At 36.0% G+C, this 23,972-nt stretch overlaps 1 protein-coding gene across 1 annotated transcript in view; it reads left to right on the forward strand.

Moving 5' to 3' along the window:
• Positions 1–18,762, forward strand: part of YAF2 (YY1 associated factor 2) — a 29,793-nt gene extending 11,031 nt beyond the window's left edge. The window contains exons 3-4 of the mRNA XM_056338959.1: positions 12,990–13,142; positions 15,808–18,762. Of these exons, the coding sequence (XP_056194934.1) occupies positions 12,990–13,142; positions 15,808–16,045 (391 nt within the window). The 3' untranslated portion in view covers positions 16,046–18,762. The remainder of the gene's footprint in view (positions 1–12,989; positions 13,143–15,807) is intronic.
• The last annotated feature ends 5,210 nt before the right edge of the window (positions 18,763–23,972 follow it).

Consider the following 23,972-nt stretch of genomic DNA (forward strand, 5'->3'; position numbering starts at 1 on the left):
CAGAGCTGGCTGAAAGTTAGAATTCAAATATACATAGGATGTGTAGAAATTGCATTGTTAGTCTGCAATATGCATATGGATCTATGTTATGTTTTTCCATACAGACCGCTAGCTCCATTGTTTGCACTGTCATAATTATTCAGGTTTATTATTTGCAGAGGCAGTGTAATATACTGTTAGCACTCTGGGATATGACAGAAGTGATGGTAATGAGAAAAAATAATTTTGGATAACAAGGTAGTTTATTGATGTTGAAAATGCATTTAATCATGAACTGCCTCAATGTAGAAATAAAGACTAGGTTCTCACAAGATGGCTTTGTGTGGTGATTAGAGGGAGCATATTCATGTGACACGGCAAGCTAAACATAGTTTAATCTCATAGTTTTTATTCTATGAATAGCTTAATAGACTACTGATGACTGAGGGAGGGTGAGCTGATCTGTGTCAGAATCCAGACTGCTCCTGCTAGTGATTTAATTTAATTGCTAGCAACTATTGTACTTGCGTTACAAGAACTGGTAATAGGAAATATTTTTTGCTTCTCATAATGTGACTTCAACTGCTAAAAATCAGGAGTGGCATCATGAGGTGAACTGCTAGCTTCTGTGTAGACCACAGTTTGCGAGATCTAATTGGTGACAGTGTTTGCAATATGACTTGGTATACAGAATGTTCCTGATTGCCCATTTGCTTTAAATAATATCATTGATGTGCTTATGCAGAAATTAATCACGTTTTTTCTTTTTTTTTCCTTTTCTTTCTTTCTTTGGTATTAGGAGGTAAGCTATGGTCTGGTTGTGCTTGATCACAAAAATCAGCAATGGCAATGGAGCAAATACTTGTGCTGGGGTTTTAGTGAAGTTGAAAAGCGGTTTCCTTTGTTCTGGAATATTGTTTCCTCAGTATTTTGGCAGAACCTAGACGTTCTTGTTGCACAGAGAGCTTGTGGGGTAGTGGTGGTAGTCCATTAAAAGATAAACGTGATTTAAAAAACCAATTTTGCTTATGTATCGCATCTAGGAAAAAAAAAGTTAGTTGAAAAATTGTCTGATAGAAGAAAATAAAGTTTGAAAACATTGTAGTTACTAATTTGCAAATATGTGGAAGCATATATTTAAAACTGTTGTGTGCTTTGTGTGTGACAGTTCTCTATTTGGGAATGAGTGTTTTGCATTTGACAAAAGTAGTCTTCCACTATTGAAGTTTGAAAAATATTTCATGCTTTAAATGTTTACTGTGAAACTAGCACTTGAAAAATTCATTGTCATCTTGAGGCACAAAGAAAGATTGGTAAAAAAAGATAGGGAAACGAACAGGCTAAAGATAGGGATTTTTTTTTTTTTTTTTATAGGCTTCTGTACACTCAGTTTGCACATACTTACACCTTAACAATATGGATTTGTACATAAACTGGAATGGCCTAAAATATAAGACTTAAACTTTTGCCTTCTCACTTGAAGTTTAATAAGATTCTGCCATTCACTATGTCAAATTGACTGTGAACTGCATTATTGCATGAGGACAGTTACTGCAATGACTTCATGCATGTACATGTGTTTCAGTTCTATTGATTTCTTTCTATATTATAAAGAACTTAGTAACAATTTCTTGACTCATAGGAAATTCTTCATCTGTGTATTTGTAAGCCATGATAACAAGATTGTGATGCAAAATTAAATTTGGTTCCATTTATTTTATTTAAAGCTGTCAACACCATTGCAATGCCTATCTAAATATAGGCCTTGGCCTTCCAACATTTTTCATGGATTCCTGATCTTTTAAAAAAACCCAATCTTTTTGAAGTTATACTCTGCAGGCAGAGGTCAGCTTAACACAAGGAAGACTCAGGTACCTGTGTATATGTTTAATTTTTCCCTCCTTTTCAGCTGAAGTTGTCTACACTTGCTATTATTAAAGCCAGTTATAGTAGGAGGGAAAAGAGACTCTGGAAGGGGCACAGATGCAAAAATCACTAATGTCATTGTAACTTGTTTTGCAGAAAGAAAAAGGGAGAAAACATGCCTGAGGAAGTGGGAATGTTAAATGCTTGATATTTTTAAAGTAACTCGTTATCAGTATATGAGGGTGGGGGGAGGGGTATAACTATTAAAAAGAATTAACTTGTGGTTGAGAGGAAAGTTTATTTACTTCTTAGTAACTTCTACATAAAGATACTGTGTTACTTGTTACAGCAACTGAATTTGGTGGGGGGGAAAATATTTTCATTCTGGCATCATTTAGACCTGGCATCTACATCATCAGTCCATCATGGAAAAGTCACATTACAAAGCTGCTGGTTGTAACTGTCCTGTCATCTTCAGAATAAAAAGCTGTCTTAAGTTCTACTACAAAGTTACAGTTAAAACTTCGCATAATTAGTGTCTTTTTGAAAACAGCAGGAAGTGTATCATACTATACCCTGTAAATGTTACTGAAATAAATGCCGTAAGAATTGCTCAATACTTTCATACCTAAGTGAAGATATTTTACTAATAATATGTTACAGGAATAGTCTTTCACTTAGAAAAACTTCTACCCAAACCCCCTTTTTCATGTCCTTCTTTTTGTCTGTTTGTTTAAAAAGCTGTTTACTGTAAAATCATGCATTTTTCTAGCTGACTCCCTGTGTACATCTGCTTACTTTGGAGATTAGGAATATCTTTTTAAATTAATTGCTTTAATTATGGTGTTAAGATACATTGGAGAATGTGAACCTTAGTACTTAGAGAAATGAGGACATGTGGTGAAGGAGACTTGAGTAAGGTCTAGCAAGAATATAATGATGAAGTAGAAAGTATGCAAGATAAGCTTTTCTTGAGATTTCAGTAATGACTCTGAACTAGAAAAATGGAGATTAGAGTATTACTGTGGATATCAAGATTTTATTAGCTTCTTGAGACATTAATATTTAGGATAGACGTGAATGGAAAATGATCTTCAAATAAATTATAAGATATTTAAAGCCTGTACATCTGTATTGGGAAATGATCCAGTCTAGTAATGAAAGAACAGAGCAGGATTTTAATGATTTGACTTTGTTCTCAACAAGATTTTAATGCACTTAACTGTATTCTGTTTAGACTTTAAAAGACGTTTGATGCAAACATCACCAAAACAAGACTTTTATTACGGTTTGGTTAAACCTAATCCTATTTCTTCCAATAGTTTTGTTTAGCTCACAATGGCATATTGTTAGTTAAGTTACATAAAGTGGAATTTTTTAAGAAAAACAAACAAGTACTACTTTACAGGAGTTTGTCTTTTTGGTTTTGATGACAGATCTGAGAAGTGTTGAGCAAGGTGATCTATAGGCTTACTAGATGCATAGCTCTGTTGAATGAGCATGTGTGTTTTTTCTTGGCGAGATGATATATCAAGTGTCATACTGTCTTTCAAATGCATTCTGAAAACACTCGTGGAAGTGATTTAAACTGTTTCAGTTGTTTTGATGTAGTTTTGGAGAACTTTAGACTACCCAATGTATGAGAGTCTTTTAAGAGCTTTGTGAAATTATCCAGCCAAGTGATACTTAGGAAGGGTTATTTACAAAACTATCTGATTAGGTATCTAATTGTAAGATTTGATATGATTTAGATAAAGAGACCATCGTAATCATCATGAGCTTGGCTTTGTTTGTGTTGTCTGGACGTGAGGAATATATGATAAGATATAAAAATAAAGAAGCAAAGGAGCAATACAGAATATTGAAGATCACAACAGTGTGCGTTTCTAATATAGATATCTGAAATAGAGCCCTGTAATTTGAGGTGCAGTACTAAAATTATGCTATGAATTTTCCAGGAATGTATTGACTTCTCTGAAGTAAAATACATGTTACCACACTTTCAAAAATGGTCACTGGAAATGGTCCCCATCCTGTTAGTTTGTGCATAAAGACTGAAGCTGTAAGGAGGAGATGACTAAATTTAATTACTTCCAAGGCCTGTACTCCTTTATCAGGGATTACTCTTATTTCCAGTGGCAATGCACTACAAAATACAGACAACTAAACACTCTCAATCCACCTCCAGTCACAAGAATTAAATTTGCTACCAAATTCTAAAATAATTGAAGGTCTGAAAAACTTAGGCATGTTAACAAGGGTTTCTGAAATCCTTGCTAGATGTGAAGGAATAGCAAAAGCTGGTGGAGGAGGAGTACTAGTTCATGATTGAAATTAGAGTTCCATTTATAAAAAATAGTATCTTAACTCAGTCAAACACACAGAAGTTCCCCAGTAGCAGATGGAAAGGAGACAGGCAAGTTTGCAGGGCATGAGAGAAAGAGAGAGAGGAATACCATTTTTTTCATGACATTGTAAATCTATGATAACATCTAGGTCAACAAACTATGCACAACTTCTGTAGGTTTGCTGTAAAGTAAGAAATTTTAAACTTGGTGCAGAGTAAGCTTAGAAGAGTTTGATAGCAGCTTCTAAAAGCTTGCATTTCAAAAAGAACTCAGAGCCCCCCAAAAAAGAGGGGTGTTGGAGGGAGGACACCAAGGTACAATTAAAGCAGAAATTACTTGTGTCAGGGTAACAGTGTTTTTACAACATGGTCTATATGACTGTAGGTTGTATGCTGTTTTCAGGGATACAACAGTTTTACCAGTCCTGTATGCAGTGTAAACCTGTACTTGATGTGTGTGAGCCTTCCAGTGTGGTTGAATGCCTTAAAAGTCAAGTGTTATCATACCAGAGATAGTATAGAAGACTGTATAGTTTTGGGCAAAACAAAGATTTTCATTGTGAATACTAGTGGACATTGTGGGTTTGTGAAAAACATAGGAAGAGTGATTAATCTTTGAAGTATCCTCTAATTACTTGACTAGAGGTCAGTCTGTGGGGAAAGTATTAGTTTTGAATTTGAGAAGACTGCATTTAAATGCTTTCCTTGCATTTGTTAGTGATTTTGAAAAGTGTCTTAAAATTTTAATGCTCTTTGAATTGTTACAGTAATATAACATGTTCCTGTGCATCACCTTGTTGTCAGAACTGCCTGCAGGAAGGTTCCACAGTAAAGTTGTTTTCTGTCCAAAGTTACTGAGCATTTGCAGTGGCTGAAGAATGCACATAGCTGGTTACTTGGCTTATGCGTGGTACTTTAGATATATTTCTATAGATCTGACTTTATATAGAAGTCAGGGGCCAACAGAGCTATCAAAAGAGGCAAGCAGTGTAATTATAGGTAAATGAAAGAAAAGCTTGTGTAATTAAAGTAAGGATGAATGCTTGAACAAAAACCTCTAGCTATCCAAATAGAAACCAGCTGCATTTCAGCATGACTTAAAAGTAGACATTGTGTAACCTTGTATATATAGGATAAGATAGAAGGAAAAATCAAAGGGGTAATAATCAGACAGAAACTGGAGGCATTGTCCTGATGATACTCTAGCAGTCATATTTTTGTGACTGTCAGAAGTGCACAGTTTTGGGAAGGTTGCTCTTTAAGCAGTTGTCCTTCATAAATAGTAAATGAAGAAGGTGGAATACAGGAAAACTTGCAGTGGTTTGAAGAGCTGATTGACTCTCTCTGATGCCTAGTGATGAGTTCTAGGTATTTTCTCCTAGAAACTGACTGAACGTGTTCTCTTATGTTTTGCCCAAAGATGCTTACTGCGAACACCTGACTTCGATTTTAGAGTTGCTACTACCTTAGTCAGAACTGTAACAAGCATTCTGGGTTTAATCCACAGTGCATCAGCATACCCTGTGTTTATAACGCAGCTTTTGGAATAAATTCCAAGACTTTCCCAAGAGACATTGTAAAAAAACCTGTGTGGAGTTTGTAAAGGTCAAAGTGGGTTTTGGTTTGTTTTTTGGGGGTTTGGGGAGGTGGGGTAGGGGGGTGTTCTCTTTGGGGTTCTTTTTGTACAACCAACTTTGCAAGATAACCTGTGTAAATGGATTAGTTACTGCTTGTGCAGTCTTTTGGCAACCACAATTTTGATAATTCTTGAAAAAAACTGGAAAGTAAAATCCAAGACACTGATTGACTGATCACTGGTTTCCAATGAGTTCTGCCACGCCTTGCTGGTGGGAGAGAATAGATTGCAGAAGTGTGAATGAAACTGTTATTCAAAAGCATCTGGACTCATTACTTGAGTCCGGTGCAGTGGGGGCCTTAAAGCAACGAGGAGTCGATGATTGGGAACTTCCATTAACTTGGAAGCGTTTATTCTGTCCTGAATCACCTGAAAGGGAAGAATACTTTTTATTTAAAGAATGATGTGTATTTTTCATTTTTGTGTAAAGGATTCTGTGACCAAGGACAAAACAAAATCAGTGAGGTTTGTGTTCCAGATATTTCTAACCTCTCTTTCTTGAGGGATAAATCTGTTGTCTTGAACAAAAGGTCACTGTCTCCCTGCAGGGAAGAGAAGTTTAGATAAATGGTACTGCTTAAGGATTAGGGATGCCATTGAATGCAACCTCTTTAAGCCTCTGAAAGCTTTTTTTTTTTTTTTTTCTCAAGAAGTGATGATCTTTTACAGTGGAGGAAAGGAGAAAATTTGTGTGCAAAGTTGAAATTATGGAATGTATGGGATATAATGTAGAGATTCTACATAAAAGCAGGTGACACATTTTGAAGAAATACCTGTTTTGCTCAGGATCTGGTCTTTTCTGGGAATGAAAATATGGTAGGGGATAAGATATTGCTGATCATCCTGAAAGCTTGAACTATTCTGATGAATAAACCATTCCTGGTATATAATAGTTACCTGTTCTGTTTGATAGTGTGAACATACTGGTTTCTTTCATTGGATCCTTCTGTCATTCAAAAGGTAGCTCCTTAGTATCTGGCAGAGAAACTTGAGTCTATGAACCAAAAATAGGTCAATACCATATTGGGCAGCTATGACATAACATCTTTCCATAGGAATAGTGTTTCACAGGCAATTTCTTACCAATTTCTGGGATGGGGTAAGGTGTGTGTAATTTCATAGGAAAGCAGGGAGTAAGAGGAATTTGAGAACAGAATTGTATGAGCTTACTGATAGGTAAGTAAAACTGGACTAGACTATTGCTCTAGTTATTGGAGGACAAGTGTGTGAAGTGACCAGAGCTCAACAGCAGACTTAGATATCTGGCTTAATGTGCGGTATTCTCAGTTTTTAGATATATTGCATGTGGCACTTGCTTTACAAATAGATAATTTGCCACTCCAGACAGGATAAGCCCCCAGCAAGGGCTTTTTGTCTGAACTGAAGCCAGGAGGTGGATGGACTTGGGAAAGGTAAGGAAAGGATTGTATTAAAATGGTAGCTGTGCTTGGCAGATATTATTCTGGATCCAGGTTATCTGTTTAAGAACATCATTCAGCTTGATTGAAAGCTGAGATAATGACATTTCCTTAATTTAGGCCCATTCTGTTAAGATTGAGAAATTGTAATTTTAATAATTCTGCAGTAGTAAAATACACAAAGCAGAGATTTAGTTTCAAGAAAGAATGTGCCTTTGAACAGATCTCCTACTCTTTAGAGTATCTGAACTCTGTAAACTGTACATTATTGATGACAATACACTTTTCCCATAACAGGTTGAAAAGGTGTATGTATTCAGCACTGAGATTTAATTACAGCATCTAGCTTTCCATATAGAAAAGCATAGGTTATCTGCTGAGACATGTGGGTACTGGGAGGATATGGGTGCTGGTTTTGTGTGGACCAGTCCAAGTTCAGTATGGCTCACACTGAATCAAAGTGAAGGTGTTGGCTGCTCTGTTGGACTGTTGATGCCTCTGTGCTGTGCTTCTTGGCAGTCTTACTTGCTTGGCCGCACTGTGTGCTGCTTGGCAGTCTTACTTGGTTGGCTCTGTGTGTTCAGGATGTTCAGCACCAAACATGAATTTTCTGTGAACCCTGCACACAGGGGTGCATCATGCTGATGCAGGAGTCGCTTGAGATGTAGGTAGATTGGGGATTCATTCATGGAAAAACTGTCAGTGTTAGCCACATCCTGCTCTTTGTTTCCAGACTGTAGCGGATGGACCCTAGTGCTGGTTTGGCAGCTAAGTAGCTCAGGTATGTCAGAATTTGAGCTCGTACTCTTAAATGGTATAGCAGACATTAGACTGCTTTATGGACTTGTGATGGCTGTAGAAGCAACACTGTGCAAATGTAGTTGTGCTCTATATAAATTAAATTCAGCCAGACCCAAAATGCCTCAGCATTAAGCCAGTTTGGTTGTCTGTATGTTTGACGCACAAGTCTGGCAACCGGGCGTTTACTGTACTTCTGCTGCATATGTTAATTATTACTATTGTACATAGAATATTTATTTTTAATTTCTGTTTTCAAAACAGACCTGCTTTGTTGTAATGAGACCACATCAAATTGGTCAAAATTCTTTTTACATAGATCATTGGTGAATACCAAGTGAGGGGAATTAAGGAAGCATGTACTGCTGTGAGATGTCCAAAATGACTTAGGAGCAGGAAGGTATTGTACTGAGCTCTGGGAGAGGGAAATGACTTGGGGCAAAAGTTCCAGATACCGTTTGGTCTAGTTCACTCTGCCTGTTCTTGAATGAGTATTTTTAATCTCTAGGCATGTAAATTGTTATGCTATAAAGCTTTTTTTTGAAGAATGCCAACAGTGAAACCTAGTCCATCCTTCTCAATATTAAATATTTGTTCCCTTTAAGAGTATCAGTGCTGACTGAGTTTCTGCACACAAAACCCAAGCAGACCATTCTCTGCCTCTGGAAATACACCCTCTAAACCAGCAGCTAGATAAATCCTATCAGATAAAGCGTAGTCGCATCCTGCAACAAGAATAATGGAGTTAATGACAAGGACAAGAGGAGGTCCTTGTCATTTAGCATTAATGGGAATTGTAATGAAAACAAAAACTGTGTTCTTGAATGTTTGTATTACTGTCTATTGGCTTTTTAAAAACCAAACCTGTTAGTTTTCCTTATTTTTTTAAAGGACATTATGAAGTGAGTATTTGTATGCAGGACCTTGAAAGCAACATTGGAATTTGGTAATTAATAAAGCCGTAATGGAAGAGGTTGGAATAGAAACATAAGTAAGAGTATGGTTGATGTTAACTTAGAAGAAAGGTAGCACTGGGTGGAAAGGAAAACTAAATGATAGAGGAGGCATAGTATTTGGAGCTGTGATGTTTCGTGGTCTCTTGGAAGCTCAATAAATGAGTTTGTTGGCACGGCTGCAGTGCTTGGGGACTAAATAAAGTTCACCTCTGTTGGAAAGAATTGATAGCTGTTATCTTTTGTAATAGCATATGCCTCTCTTGATTAGTCGTCCATTTAAAATGACAGAAGTTAAATTATTAGATAAAAATGCGAAGATTTGAGGGGCTGACTATGCAATATGTATTGTATTTATGAACATTTCTGCCTGTAGTTCTGGATTATTCAGTTGTAAAGTCACTCCCCATAGTAAAAATGCTTGTAATTATAATGCAGGTTTATACAGCTTCTTTGTAAACACCAGTTAGCTCAGGTGCTCTTCAATATGCTCAAAAAGCAGATTACCATAAATATATTGATGAAATAAAAGATGATGCTAAAGTTGTCTGTATCTACTCTAATCTGTAGCAGCTTATTACAAGGAGTCTTTAAATAACTGATTTTGAAAACCAGTAATTTAAAATGTCATATTTTGGCAAATCATCAAAATCAATTTCCTGTTACAGGAATAGTTTTTCTTACATTTATCTCCTCTGCGAGAAAGCCTTTTCTGTATGAATTCCTTCATGCTTGAATGACATGATTCAGCTGCTGCTAAGTCATGAACAATTCTATCAGGTTAAAGCTTCACAAGTGGTAAAGTTATCTCTCGAAGCCTGCATGTTTTGTGAAGCACTTGGTTGCAGTTCAGTTCAGTGGCCCCTTTAGAGTACCTGGAAAAAAAATATAATTGAACGTTTGAAAGACACTCTCAGTGTTGAGAGATGTGAATTTATTTTTTCCTCAGTTTTTTAATATAAAAACATTGAATGCCTCACGAAGAAATCTGGAAGTGACAAAGTAGATAATAATGTTTAGAATATAGACACAACTGAAGGACAGCTATAGAAATGAAAAGATGGATGTTTAATTGGGAGGAATAAAGTAACAGGAGAATTCCTTGTCACAAGAAAACCACATAGAACCTCTTGATTAATTTTTAGTTCATCTTCCCAAACCTGATATCTCTGTGGACTTTTTCTCAACTGACTGTTCCTTGTGGCAAAGATCTTTTTTTGCCAGTCACATTTCTTTTATGGTACTAGAAGAAGTAGTTCTAAATCTAGGACTTTAAGCTCAATTGCAGAGCTGTACTGTCATGGTTTAACCCCAGCCAGCAGCTAAGTACCCCTCTCCTGCCCCAGAGGGATGGGGAGGAGAATTGTGAAGAAGGTAAAACTTGAGGGTTGAGATTAGAACAATTTAATAATTGAAATATATTAAAACAATAATAATAATAACAACAACTGTAATGAAAAGGAGAGGGAAGGGGAGAGAGGAATAAAATCCAAAAAGGGAAGGGAGTGGGCAGAAAACCCAACTGACAGACAACACGGTTGCTCACCACGTGCTGACAGATGCTCATCTAGTCCCTGAGCAGTGATCAGCAGCCCAGGCCCCCTGCCCCCAGTTTATTACACTCAGCATGACACCCCATGGTATGGAATATCCCTTTGGCCCGTTCAGGTCAGCTGCCCTGGCTGTGTCCCCTCCCAATTTCTTGTGCCCCTCCAGCCCTCTGGCTGGCAGGGCCTGAGAAACGGAAAAGTCCTTGACCTAGTATAAACATCACCCAGCAACAACTAAAAATGTCAGTGTGCCATCGACATTGTTCTCACACCAAATCCAAAATATGGCACTGCACCAGCTACTAAGAAGCAAATTAACTCTATCCCAGCTGAAACTAGGGCATGTACTCTAATTTCTATTATCTAGTTTGCCCTTGGGAATTGAAATTGTTGCAAATTGAGACTCCTAAAAGAGTTGGCTAAGAATATATTTTTCCCTCTCTGCACCTTTTTAACAAGTTCCTATGATCGTGGTTTTGCCCACAGTCCTGGGCAATAATTAATTCTGTGTTGACAGGTTCACTGCTGTTTTACTTCATAAGAAACATGTCAGATCATTTTCTCAGGTCACTATGTAGTAATGACAGGATTGTCACTTGGCCATCACCAGAAATATTATCTCCCTTTATCCCCATCTCCTGGAGCAATCTTCAGTTCGAGACAGATCATAAATTTTGTTTAAATTTCACAGGTGTTTTCCACCTGAAATGATAAACTTCTGCATCAATTACATCTTGGTGGTTCTGGTGGTGTTATGAACTATTATGACAAAAGATCAAAACAATTCTGAGACTAATGTTCCTAAAAATATCCTATGTATTCTGTCAGTCTAAACAGTTGTAGTCTACTGAGTCATTCTGGTGATTTTTAGGCTCTATATACTTTGTGATTTCCAAGGTCCTAGTTGCAGTGCTCTCCTGAAAAGCATGTAGTCATACATTTGCCGCTTGATACAAGCTGGATAGTTTTCAGTAAGTAATCTGTTGCTGATCTTCATCTTTTGTGAGTTGGTGTGGGCTTAGTTCAGGAGTGAGTGTGTGGTAGTCTAGCTTTTACCCCAAAGTTCTATTGTGTTGACATTTTTAATAGTCTTTTATTTTTATTTTTTTTAACTTTGATTCATTATGAACTTGCTGTGAAGTCTCATGAAATCTCAACTGGTTTATATTAACTGCCTTTCCCACACTTTATGGGTTCTTGTAACTTAGCTTTCACTCTGTAACTGAACTATTGCAATCATTACTGAAAATATAACTTGCTAATGAGAGCTGCCTTGATTTTATGCTTTTGTTATTTTACTTGTCACTTCACCTAAGCAAGAAGTACCAGTAGCATGATCCTATGGGTTGAGAAAAATTAATATGCGTAAGAGCTGATAGCTTCCGTTGCTTTAATAACTGCTTTGTGTTTTCAGAGTATCACAGTGCATATAATTTGTGCTTTTTCTATTTAAGAAAATATCCACAAAACCCAGGAACTTGGCAGGGTAAACATTTTTTTACAGAAGAAATTTGCATCTTCAAAGTCTCAATAGAATCACAGGACCTTCCTTCTTGTATGTCATGAGTTTAAATTTCTTAATTACAAAAATCTCAAAATAAAGAATTATACTTGCATTGGGGAGTGTAACATATTTCAAGTTAGATTATGGTATTCTAATACTGAATAAAAATGAAGCTATTTCCAAATATTTCAGAAAATGTAAAAATAATAAACTGTTGAAATTCTTTTGCCTGCTGTTCCTCTTCTCACTCTGGTTTTTAGTTTGGATCAAAATTTGGAAATGAAACCTGTGCTGTATATACTGATGGAATGTGGTCAGAAGGTTCTGTTGCCAGCTTTTAAAGTATATATGTTCTGATAGCTGTACCCTACTAATATTAGTGCAGGGTTTTTTTTATTTCCAGTGAGCAACCTGATAAAAATGATACACAACAGGATTCGTCATTGCTTTCAATGAATTTGTTTGAGCTGAAAACACTGAAGTTTTATTCTTTAAGGCCAATGGTGGCTTTAGCTCTGATACCTGGCTTTTTCATTTCTGTGATATGGATTGTATATTTGTGTATTGGAGTACACTCAAAACAGACCCCTTCATCATTTGAGGGGGCTGGGGGTGGGGGGTAAAGTATTCCTTCTGGAAGCTTCATTTTTTGGACTTTGTGTAAGTCTCTGTCTGATACGACAACTGGGAGAAGGCGGCAAAATACAGTCTTGTCTCTAAATCCTTAAAAAAAATAAATCTCATTTGTTGATAATGCAACTGAAACAAACTGTAATGGGTTTAAATTTTATATGATATTTTAATGAAGTAGTACCAGCAAGTAAAGTTTTAGCAGTATTTCTTTTTATAGTGATTGTTAATGTTAGTAACTGAAGTGTAGGAAGTTCAAGACTTGTAAAGTCCAAGCATTATCTGTGTCTATATATATGTGCACACAGGAAACCTCGACCTGTCTCTCAGCTGGTTGCACAACAGGTTCCTCAGCAATTCGTGCCCCCTACACAATCAAAGAAAGAGAAAAAAGACAAAGTAGAAAAGGAAAAAAGTGAAAAGGAAACAACAAGCAAAAAGAACAGTCATAAGAAAACCAGGTAAAAATTTTTAGAAATGTTTGCAGTATTGGTAAAACATATTTTGGAAAAGAAAATAAGAAAATGTTCTGTGATTTTACTGCTTTGTAAGTGTTGTGGCAAACTTTTTCAACAATAAGGCCAAATATTTGTGCGTGAAGTTTCATTGGTTTCGGGTGCCTATTAAATGTGAAAGAAAACCTGCAGTTTGTAATTTTGACCAGAAGATGGAGACCAGCTGAATATAGAGAGAAAGACTTGGATATTTTTATTAAAGGTAACAAATGTATTTCTCACGCCATACAAAACTGCAGTTAGGCAAATGGATGATACTAATCTCTGGAAAAGAGAGGGGACAGGAGTGAGTAGTTCTCACGCAAAATAGTAGGAGAGAGAAAACTGTGTAAGAGTGGGAAAGTAACCTGGAATAAACTTTGAAGGGATGAACTAGGGTATAAATTAATGTGACAGGGTAAGGCATGTGTATTACCTAGTGATAAAAATCTCTGTGCTATATCTGGGATGCTGAAGGAAACCTTGGACTCTTAGAACAGAGAACATGAAATATTATGGTATGGACAAGCAGTTGTAAAAGCCTTGATCTTGCTGTAAGACCAGGTGGAAGGAGAGTGCAAACTTCAAAACAAAAGCAGCAAGTTTAAACCTAAACCTAAATCATCGCAATCTAAGCATAAAATTATTGTGGTAACAATGCCATGCCAAAGAAGATGAGAAGTATATGAGACATGATAAGACATGTAGTCTAAACATACGTGGGGGTAAGTATTGTTTGCAGCTTTTTTGGTGGGTGGTGGTGTTTGTTTGGGTTTTTTTTGTTGGGGTGTGTGTATGTGTTTTTTTTGTTTTTTTTTTTTTAAACACTCCAAAGTAGACCAGCCAAGGAAGATCCTTAGGGATTATTAGTTATGCAGCAAAGTAGCAGATACTCCTCTTGTGCCTGAAATAGGAGGATCAGGACCAGAACCAAGGAGAGACTGAGAGTCAAGAGAGACTGTCATTAAGAAAGTCAGAGTTAGGATTAAGGACAGTGAGATGTTCGTTCTGTTTCTTTTTTTTCTTTCAATACTCAAATTTACTAGCTTAACTCAAGCAGCTGAAGTACTTCAGTTATGAAGTATTTGAAGTTAATTAAATATTGTAAATTGAAATATTGATGGTTGAATTGCAGCAGTACATTAAAAACATAAAAGTGAGGGAGGTAGGGAAAGAGGGAGAACATTTTAAAAATAACTAAAACAAAAATCTTGTACTAAACTACCAGTATTGAGATTTGCAGTAAGAATTGCCTTTTGAAATAACTAGGCTACTTTTTTTTAATACTTCAGACATTTCAATTATTCACAGAATTGATTCACTAGGTAGGATAGCAAATTAAGAATGCTTGATTAGTTTAAGCAGATTTCTTCAGTATCCTTGGGAAAGGATATCCTTTTCTCTTTGCCTTAAAACTTGGACATTATTGCTGGAAACGACCATAAAAATATGCATGCACAGTCAATATGATTAATAAGCTCCAGGCATGGGGTTGGTAATTCTGATTTATTTTTTTTTTCTCCATTCCCATGTTACAGAGCAGCAGATTTTCAGTTTTCCCTTAAATTCTTCAGTCATGCTACTTCTGCCTCAGGGGAACAAGATGTCAAAGCCTAGTTCTATTCTAGTGCAGGAAAGGCGTGAGGTGTTTCAGCTGAAGTGACTGGCAACCAGTTCTACTTCAAACAAAGTCAGATGATAGGGTAAAGGTTAGGGCTTTGCTGCTGGCACACTTGCTAACATGTGATGTCATTAATTTATTTTGTTGCAACTTGAGCTAGTGAAAGCTGTGGAGTGAGTTAAATGCAGAAAGCTATGCTGCTCATAACTGCTTGTATAAATTCAGCCATCTGGTGACAGTTTTTCATGGTAGTCAAAGGAAAGCAGTAAATTGAAAGTACTGTATGCTTGTCACTAGCAGAAATATGATGGCAGAATGGAAGTCAAAGCGTTCTTTGGTTCTTTCAGTTGTAAGAATCAGTTGAAAGATTAGATAAAGAGACTTACCCTATCAACACTGTGGATAATACTCGGCTCTGTGCATAACTGAAATCGCAACGTGTGCCAGGAATACCAGAGTTATACTGTGAACACAAAGTCCAGTTCAAATAGTTTACTAGCAGTCCTGGTGAGGTTTTGAAGTGAAGTAATACCAGCTGGAAGGTAACACTATCTGTGCTGTTGAATTCAAAAGACAGGCAGCAACATCTTCATTATTGAACATCATTCTTTATTCAGCAATTGTTGCTTAAGGCTGCTGCAGAGATGAATGCTTCTCTGGATCAAATTTATAACTTTCTATAGCCACAATAAAAAAGACTTAATTTTTAAAAGTAAAAACCTTCACGTGTGCAACAAATCCATATTGCTGCACAGTTACATTATTCATAAGGTCACCTTTTAAGTAATGTCAGGACAAGGTAGTGGGTTGTGTTCAGATATTGTAATGTAAAACATACTAGGAAACACTCCACCATAAATCCTTGCGGTATGTTGTTTTCCTATGTAGTACGTGTTGCACATGGCGGTCTCATGTACACATGCATGTTCTCCAGAGCTCCTAAAAAGTAGGAGGAAGACAAGGTAATAAGATGGTATGTGTACTTTTAATATGATTATTTGCTTTATGTAGGCCAAGATTGAAAAATGTGGATCGAAGTAGCGCTCAGCATTTGGAAGTTACCGTTGGAGATCTGACAGTCATAATTACAGACTTTAAGGAGAAAACTAAGTCACCACCTGCTTCCAGTGCTGCTTCTGCAGATCAACACAGTCAGAGTGGTTCTAGTTCTGACAACACAGAGAGGGGAATGTCCAGGTCGTCTTCACCCAGAGGAGAAGCGTCATCACTGAATGGGGAATCTCATTAAAGTTTATTTCCTCCAGTTTCTTTAGTCTCTTCTCTTCAAAACATACAAATACTTAACTTCTGTCACCTGTTACCACATTTTCATGACAGATTATTTATGCACAATTGGTATGTTGACTGGAACATAATTTATGCATTTAAAAAAGAAAAAAGTTCAGTGGTAGAAACAATAATTTAAATGCAATCTACAAATGCTTACAAAGCATTTTGAGACCAACTTTTTAATATTCATGTGTAAAGGTGCCATGAAAATGTGGTTTGAATGTTCATTATGCAGTGTTATTGGTAAGTCCATTTTCACTTTTAGTTTAGTGAATTCTAACACAACTCTTGGAGTCTCTACTATTGGCATGTACTGAATTTAAATTTTTATGACATAGTTCAAGCTGCCTAAATATGTATTATTTGAGAATTGTGAAACATAGTTATATGTATGCAAGTCAAAGATCAACTTAATCAACTATTGCTGCAACAGAATTTTCATAATAATTATCTTCTTAAAAACACCTGCTGGTACTTGGTGTGGTTAAATAGGAAAAATGTTATTAAATAAAACATTTGTATGAATTTTTGCCAATGTTTGACACATTTTACTAGATTACTGTTACTGAATTATGTTGATGGTTTTACCAATATTTTTTCACACTTAAAACACTTATTGTAATGTTTACAAGCAAAATAGAAAACACATTCTAAGCATTGATTGGTTAACCATACAATTCAGGTAAAGTACTACATTGTCACTGTACACTGGTATTCTATGTTGTGTAACAAATATTGAACCTTAGATGACAATGCATTTGGCAAAAACTAATTTGGAAATATGAAAGTTTGGAAAAGCTTTAAAAATAACAGAAGTGCGGTTCTCATTTCTGCTTAGTGCTGTTTCCTTGCTCCAAATTTATCTACTGTCATACAGTCACCTATGATTTCATTACACGAATATCAGATGTTGCACAAGAATAAGGAAATAACACTATTAATTTTTTGTTCCTCAATCAATTTCTTTAATATTGATTTGGCCTATTAGAATATATTACATTATAAATCACATGAAAAACCTCAGTACCCTACTTTCTAGCATAAACTGTCAACATTTATGCAATTAGCAATATACTGATACAGAACAGAACTATTTACAATCCCATCTGGTATTGTGTAAAATTACCAATAAAATATTTTTGTGAATACAGATTTTGCATTTTTGTTTACAACCAATAAGTGTTTTGATACACACATCCAAACCATGTATAGATTTTAATTTATAGGTTCAGGTTCAATACAAAAGTCCATTTAGCTCCTTTTAGTGAGGTAGTCCACTTAAACTCCTGTGATTCTTTTCTTTTTCATTCAAAGTAAATATATTTTTAAGCCCTTGTAAAAGTTGGATGGACCTTCTTGGTAGTGAATCCAGCCCCAAATTATTACCAACTCAAGATATAGCTTCTTAACAGCTAAAACAATGGATTTTTGTAGCCCCTGACAATTGTGATGTTTGGTGGTTTCTTGTAGTAATGTATTTTTCTGTTTTTAATGCAGTACTTCTACAGGCACAATGGTACTGTTCTATTTTGTAAGATGCTAGTTGTGAAATACAGTTAGTTGCATAAAATGAAAGTCTGATGTGATATCTGAGAACATACATACCTCATTCCTTGGTGTTGCTGTTTAAACTTTTTAGACATCAAATGTTAATTATAGGCTATTTCAGATGAATAACTACTGACCTGTTTATTATGTATTCTGCTTTATCATACTAAATAGGATGTCTGTTAATTGCCGTTACCTGGCCAAATCTTAGTATCTGTAAAACAATGCATTTTAAGGTTCTTAAATGTTTTTGGGGCTGGGCTGGTGTTCAGAATAACATACACTAGTTTTTAAAAGAAAAATACATGCTTCTCAACTTTATTTTTTTATATTTTATTTTTAGGTGGGACTGTTTGCAGAATATACTGATGTAATGGATTACAAGAGGCTGAAACTGTTTAAAGTAAGCAGTTTAATGATAGCAAACCTCATCAGAAGATGTTTTATGAAATGTGTTTCTAATTTAGAATGTAATGAATGCTAACACATTTCAGAATTCCTTGCAAACAAATAATCTATTACTAGTAGTTCACTAAAATGGGAAAATTATTTTCATTTAACTTTGTGTGGATAAACCACCCAGCACTGCCAACAAGAGGTCTCTTTGTATCTTCAGAAATAAGTAGCCATTTGGTTTGGAAGAAAGGGGGGATGGAGTGGATTTTACTATGATTCAACTGTCTCTAAAGAATAATCTCAAAAGTGTGGTACAAGCATGGCTGTAATCAAAAAGAATGCAGGATATTCTGATGGTTGTTTAAGACCTAGAAAAGGAACTTCTAACCACAGATACAATGCAGGTCAGCTAGGATCTAAAAACTGAGCAGTGGTGGTATGAATTATTACGTTGCCAGTGTTTACATTGCAGTGATGCCTGTTTTGGCATTAAATGAAGTTAAGATAATTCTTGCCTGTTTGTGATTAAAGGGATGTGACAATACTGACAGCAGAGTAGACAAATTCTAAGTAGAATACGGCATTTGACTCTGTTCATGATGTTATAATTTAAATGAACTTCACTTTCATAATTTCTAAAGAATTCTGACTTGTAGTAAACCTAAATCCTTTTTCTAACTGTAAATATATTTAAAAGCATCTTTACTCCATTTATAAAAAGTGAAAATTTAATGTCGTTATGTGTTTTGATTAGCTATTTTTCTTTGTGACTGCTCTCTGCATAAGAACTGTTATTTGTTAAATCTGTGTATGCACCAGTCCTCAACAGCCATACAACCTGGGTTGTTCATGAAATGGTGACCCGACAAAGAAAAGTGTGATAGTGTTCCATGTAGATTAGTTCCTTTATGTGCTGGTTGATTGTGTGGTTTCAGAAAGGAAAAGGGGGGAGAAGTGGGGGAAAATGAGGTATAAATAATTCATTGATGAAGTGTACAATAATTCAGTCTCTCATCTTCCTAATTTTGCCTCTAATTATAAGGGATATAATGAAAAGAACAAATATACAGTTGTAGACTATTGACCTTTTTTCCCTATCATATTGGAGATAAACAAAAGTTGTCCTAATTAGTAGCAGGTTAAACGATGCCATAGAAAATCTTGATTCTAACAGAAGCAGTAGTAATAATAAAAAAAATTACATTATAATTCTTGACAGTAAGTCTTGAGAGTAGGACTACAACTGAAATTTTAACCTATTACGTTTCTCTAGATAATTGATGGTTTGGGTCATGGACTGTAAAATCTCAAATTGTTTGATTTTATAATTTGTGCCCTTTTTTAAAAAAAACTATGGCTAGCACATTTTTAGGTAGCCATGTAAGATAGAATACTTTTTATAATTTGTTTCCACCAGTTCACTGTAGTGTTCAGGCAGGTCTTCTAAACTTGACACAAGTGTATGGCTCTGTATCTTAGATTCTTTTATTTTCTCTCTCCTGTCTCAAAAGCCTGACAGTTTCCCAAATTACGCTGATTAATTACATTTTTGTTATAGAGGATGGATTTGGCTTGGGACTGTGTACTTTTTATGTACATCTGGGGTTCTTTAACTGTATCTGCTTGTTTTTTTGTCACATGTTTATTTGACTCTGCTCCCTACCAAGGAGCCTGGGTATGCTTCCTTTCAAATATCAGAAACTATATGGAAATAGAAATGCAATTTCTCCAAAGGCAGCAGCAAGTGCTACACTCGTAGTAAATTTGGCCTGTGCTTACTCAGGAATAAGATAGGTAAGATAAAAAATTAATGCTGGTTTTGGCTAGTGGACCAGTCAAATATGATATTTTGCAGATGCATACTTCTATCTTAAGTGTTAAGATTTGAGTGTGCTGGAAATGCAGTTTGAGCTTTTGAAGGTTTTTCTTACCTGAAATTATGCCCCGACTTACGTCAGAGCAGTCTCAATTTGAAAGGGTGTAACTTCACAAACTAGCAAAAGCTGTACAGTAAAATCGTCCAACTGAGGAAGCTTAGTTGGTTTTCTTTTGTACTGTCAAAGTTTTAACAAGAAGAGAAACTTAAGAGACTTAAGAGATTTGTCTAAGACAACGATCAGATATTGAGTTTAGTTTGACATCTATAGAAGAACCCATGTTTTAGTAATAATTAAGAGGACTTAACTACTAAATGAAAATTGGAAAAGTCCTTCACAAGTTAATTACAAATCAATGTTTTACAGAAATTACTGTAACTTCCTGTCTAGAATGGAGTAAATGGTGCAACAGCAATGGGTGGCTGCACACTTGCTAGTAAATGGTATTACCCAACAGCAAGTGATGCTGAAGTGACTTTCCTAAGACATTATGCAAGAAGATTGTGATACATCTGTGAACAAGGCCTAGGAGTCCAGGTGTACCCCTCTCTGCCTAAACTATACTATTGGATTTTAACAGTGGAAGAAAATGCAGTGAACAAATACATTGGTTTCAGATCCTAGAGTCTTAGTAATGCAGGAGCTGTTTACAGCTTCTCTTTAACTGTATCAGTGAAAATTAATTAAAATGAACCATCACTGTATAACACTTTAATCCCTCAGGAGATGTTTTCAGTCTTAATCTTGTCCCTTTTATTATGGGATATGGGTAAAAGTCATCTGAAAGAACTTGCTCTGTCCACTGACACAGGGGACTTTTAACAGCAGACAGTTTAATAGGCACATAAAGTTTTAGCTGTACTTTTAAGGAGTCAAACATGGAAGGTGAAGGGCAAAAGCATATTCCATAGCTCAAATGAGTATTACTAAGAATGATCACTGGGGACTGCTGTACTATTTGAGGTTTGTGAAAGACAGGATGGTATCATTATGTAATCATTCCTTGTCCATGTTTAAAAAGAAAATTGCCACCAGAGAAAATACTGCTTCAGTAAAAATTTTAAAGAGTCGTTCTGAAATGTCAATAATTTTATGGACAGTATGGCATATCTTTAGAGGAATATCTAAGCAAGAAGCCCTTCAGGACTACACTTTCAGGATTTAGGCCACCTGGAAAAGTGTAATTAATTATACTGTTATCTGTGTATAAATATTGATCTTAGCCAAAGTGTTTGCAAGTGAACAAGCTCCTGTAAACTCTTAAGATTTTTAAGAAATGTGGCTTTAGACCAATGGAGCTCTAATTTAGAATGGAGTTTTTGAGGAGGTAATTGAGGAAAAAAGTATGAATCTATTTTTTTTATAACCTGCTAACCATATGCTCATAATTTTCCTCTTCTGTATGAAAAAAGCACAAGTATACAGAAGAAGGAAATATATGTAACCAGGGCTAATGAAATGTGGCTCTTTACCCCTTTCCCAAGCTCACTAGATACTACAAATTCTGTTTGGTTCTAAAGCACTTGTGGGTACTTTGTCTTTAGAGAAGGATAGAGTTGTTCAATTATGTAGTGTCTGTTAGTTAAGACAAGTGAGTGGTCAGGCAGATTCTACTTTCTAAATACCCACTTTGGGAATGCAGAGATCTAATTTGCTATTTATATGCATCTAATATATAAAAACTATCCATGAATAATCCATTTCAAACTGATCCTTCTTTGCACAGAACAAATCAAAATGCTTCAGTGCCAAGCCCAGTTCCTGATGGCACAGATCTCTGAGCAAGAAAATCTGCCATCTGACTGATCACCTCTTACTGTAACAGCCTTCAGCTATGAATTAATCTAAGGGAAATCTCTTAAGGTTACAAGTATTTACTGAGTATCACTACTCCCACCTCTGAAGGAAACACATTCTGATTCCTTCTTCTGGTTTTTTTTCTTCTTTTTAATTACACATATAGTATAAGCAGATGCAGTGAGTTTGAAATAACTTATTATGCCTGCTCTTGCAAGTGGGGAGTTTGACTGCTATTTCCAGTTCTTCAACTATACCTTGGTTTCTGTAAGACCAACAATGGTACGTGCAGGTAGAGGTCATAATTTTGTCACCGTTGTCCTTGTTTCTATATAATTGACTTTCTGAACAGATTTTTGCTGAGTGAACATACTTACACCAGTCTTGTACCATTCAAGTGTTCTGGCTGAGGTAGCTGGCATTCTGGGATGTCAATCACTGGTCTTCATATCTGCATTTCTGCAAATGGTCTGATTCTATTGCTGGGAGACTTCCAAACACAGAAAAATAAGCAAAATCCTTTCCAGCTGATGGAGGTGTAACGTTGCCAAGTAACTTGCAGTACCTAGAGGCTTTTTGAAAGGTGTAAGAAAACGCTTTTTGTGCCAGCTGGAGAAGGAGATCTGAGGAGCACGCACCGATACTGAACACTTTCTCAGCTTTCCTACAGAAATTCCAAGTAGGCAGCTTCTGTTTCTAAAATTTCAAACACCTTCAAAACCCCTCAGTCCAACAAAAAGGTAGAGGACAAGGTAGTGGGGGGCAAGAACAAAGAAAATGTATTTTCAGAATAATACCTAGAAAAGCCACTATATAATGGCTTCTTTGTGTGTTTAGTATTCCTTTCTCTGTGTACTGTATTGGAAGTAGGCAGCATCCCACACTTCTAGGTGTGTGTTGCTTTATAATTCTTGATATCTGTTGGTTCAGTGACTTTTGGCCTAAAGATAGATGTAGGTTTTTGTGAATTTAATAGTAAATGCCATGAACATTTCACTCTTGGATACAGGTCATTTATTGAAAGGGTAGAAGTTTTGATTAAAGAGCTAGTCAGGAACAAAATTAATTTCTCTTGGACATCTAGTCACTACCCAAATTTAAAGGGCCTAATTCCTGGACTACTAGAAAAAGGATAGCTTTATGTTGCAAGGGTAATAAGAACCCAGACTAGAATGGATGTGGTTCCTGAAGAGTTTTGTGGCCAGTAGTTCATATGGCTGTTTTCAGTGATTATTCCACACCTCAGCTGCTTAATCTTGAAGGGTTGGTAGAGCATTCTCACAAACAAAACTACCAACAGCACCATCAGATGCTCTTAAACTTTACTAAGTGCCTTATACAGAGCATCACTGAGGCAATGATTTGACTGGAAGGAAGTTTGGTAAAAGATTTACTCCTCTGGATGGAGTCACAGGTTATTGCTTGTAACCAAGGTGATGTTCCTGATTACAACACACTAGAATCTTGTATTTCATTGCTAATACAAGTACCTAATAAGAAACAGTTCAGAAATTTCTGAGGCTTTCAGTTTGTAACACATATGTTCTTTGGAGGAGATTTTTTACTTCTTGTCAGCTGTGATAGCCTTCTGGAATATCACAGAAGTGAATAAAACTTCTGAGTATTTCTGGATGCTTTCACACTTCTCCATTTCTCAATCAAGGACAGTTTACCTTTCTTGGGAAGGGTTACATAAGTTGGTTTTATTCATACGGTTTGTGTTTATCCAACAGTAGTTTTAAAAGGTTTTATTGTCAGAAAAAGGGCTTGTTATTTTGAAAATAAAAATCTTACCTGCCAGGTGTCTTCCCCAAAATGAGTAAGTGCCTTTTCTGTTCAGACTCTTAGAAGTATTTACTTTGTCAGATTGAATCTGAATGTCCTGGATAAACCAACTATGAAGTACTGAGTGTTGCCAATGGCTTGAAATCTTTTCACTGAAAGAGCAAGAGACAGAATGTAAGCCACTTGAATTATTTTGAGACCCGATGTTATCAGAAGTTTTGTAACTGCTATGAGTAGTATACTTCTAAGAACTATGTAACTTTTCAGGAACTTGATATTGATAGGAAATAAATATTTATTAAAAGAAGTATATTAAATAAATATTTATTTACCGATTTAAGTAAGAGGAAATGTTACACCATGGGGGCAACAGTCTTGCTGTTAGCAGTCCTGACTACTTAATGGAAAGTAAAACTGAGGCCCTGAACTCTGACTGTAAAAGAATGCGTGGTATTTGGTGAGAGATTGGGACTATGAATCTTG

Source organism: Falco biarmicus, chromosome 5, assembly GCF_023638135.1.
Source record: "Falco biarmicus isolate bFalBia1 chromosome 5, bFalBia1.pri, whole genome shotgun sequence".
Classification (NCBI taxonomy): domain Eukaryota; kingdom Metazoa; phylum Chordata; class Aves; order Falconiformes; family Falconidae; genus Falco; species Falco biarmicus.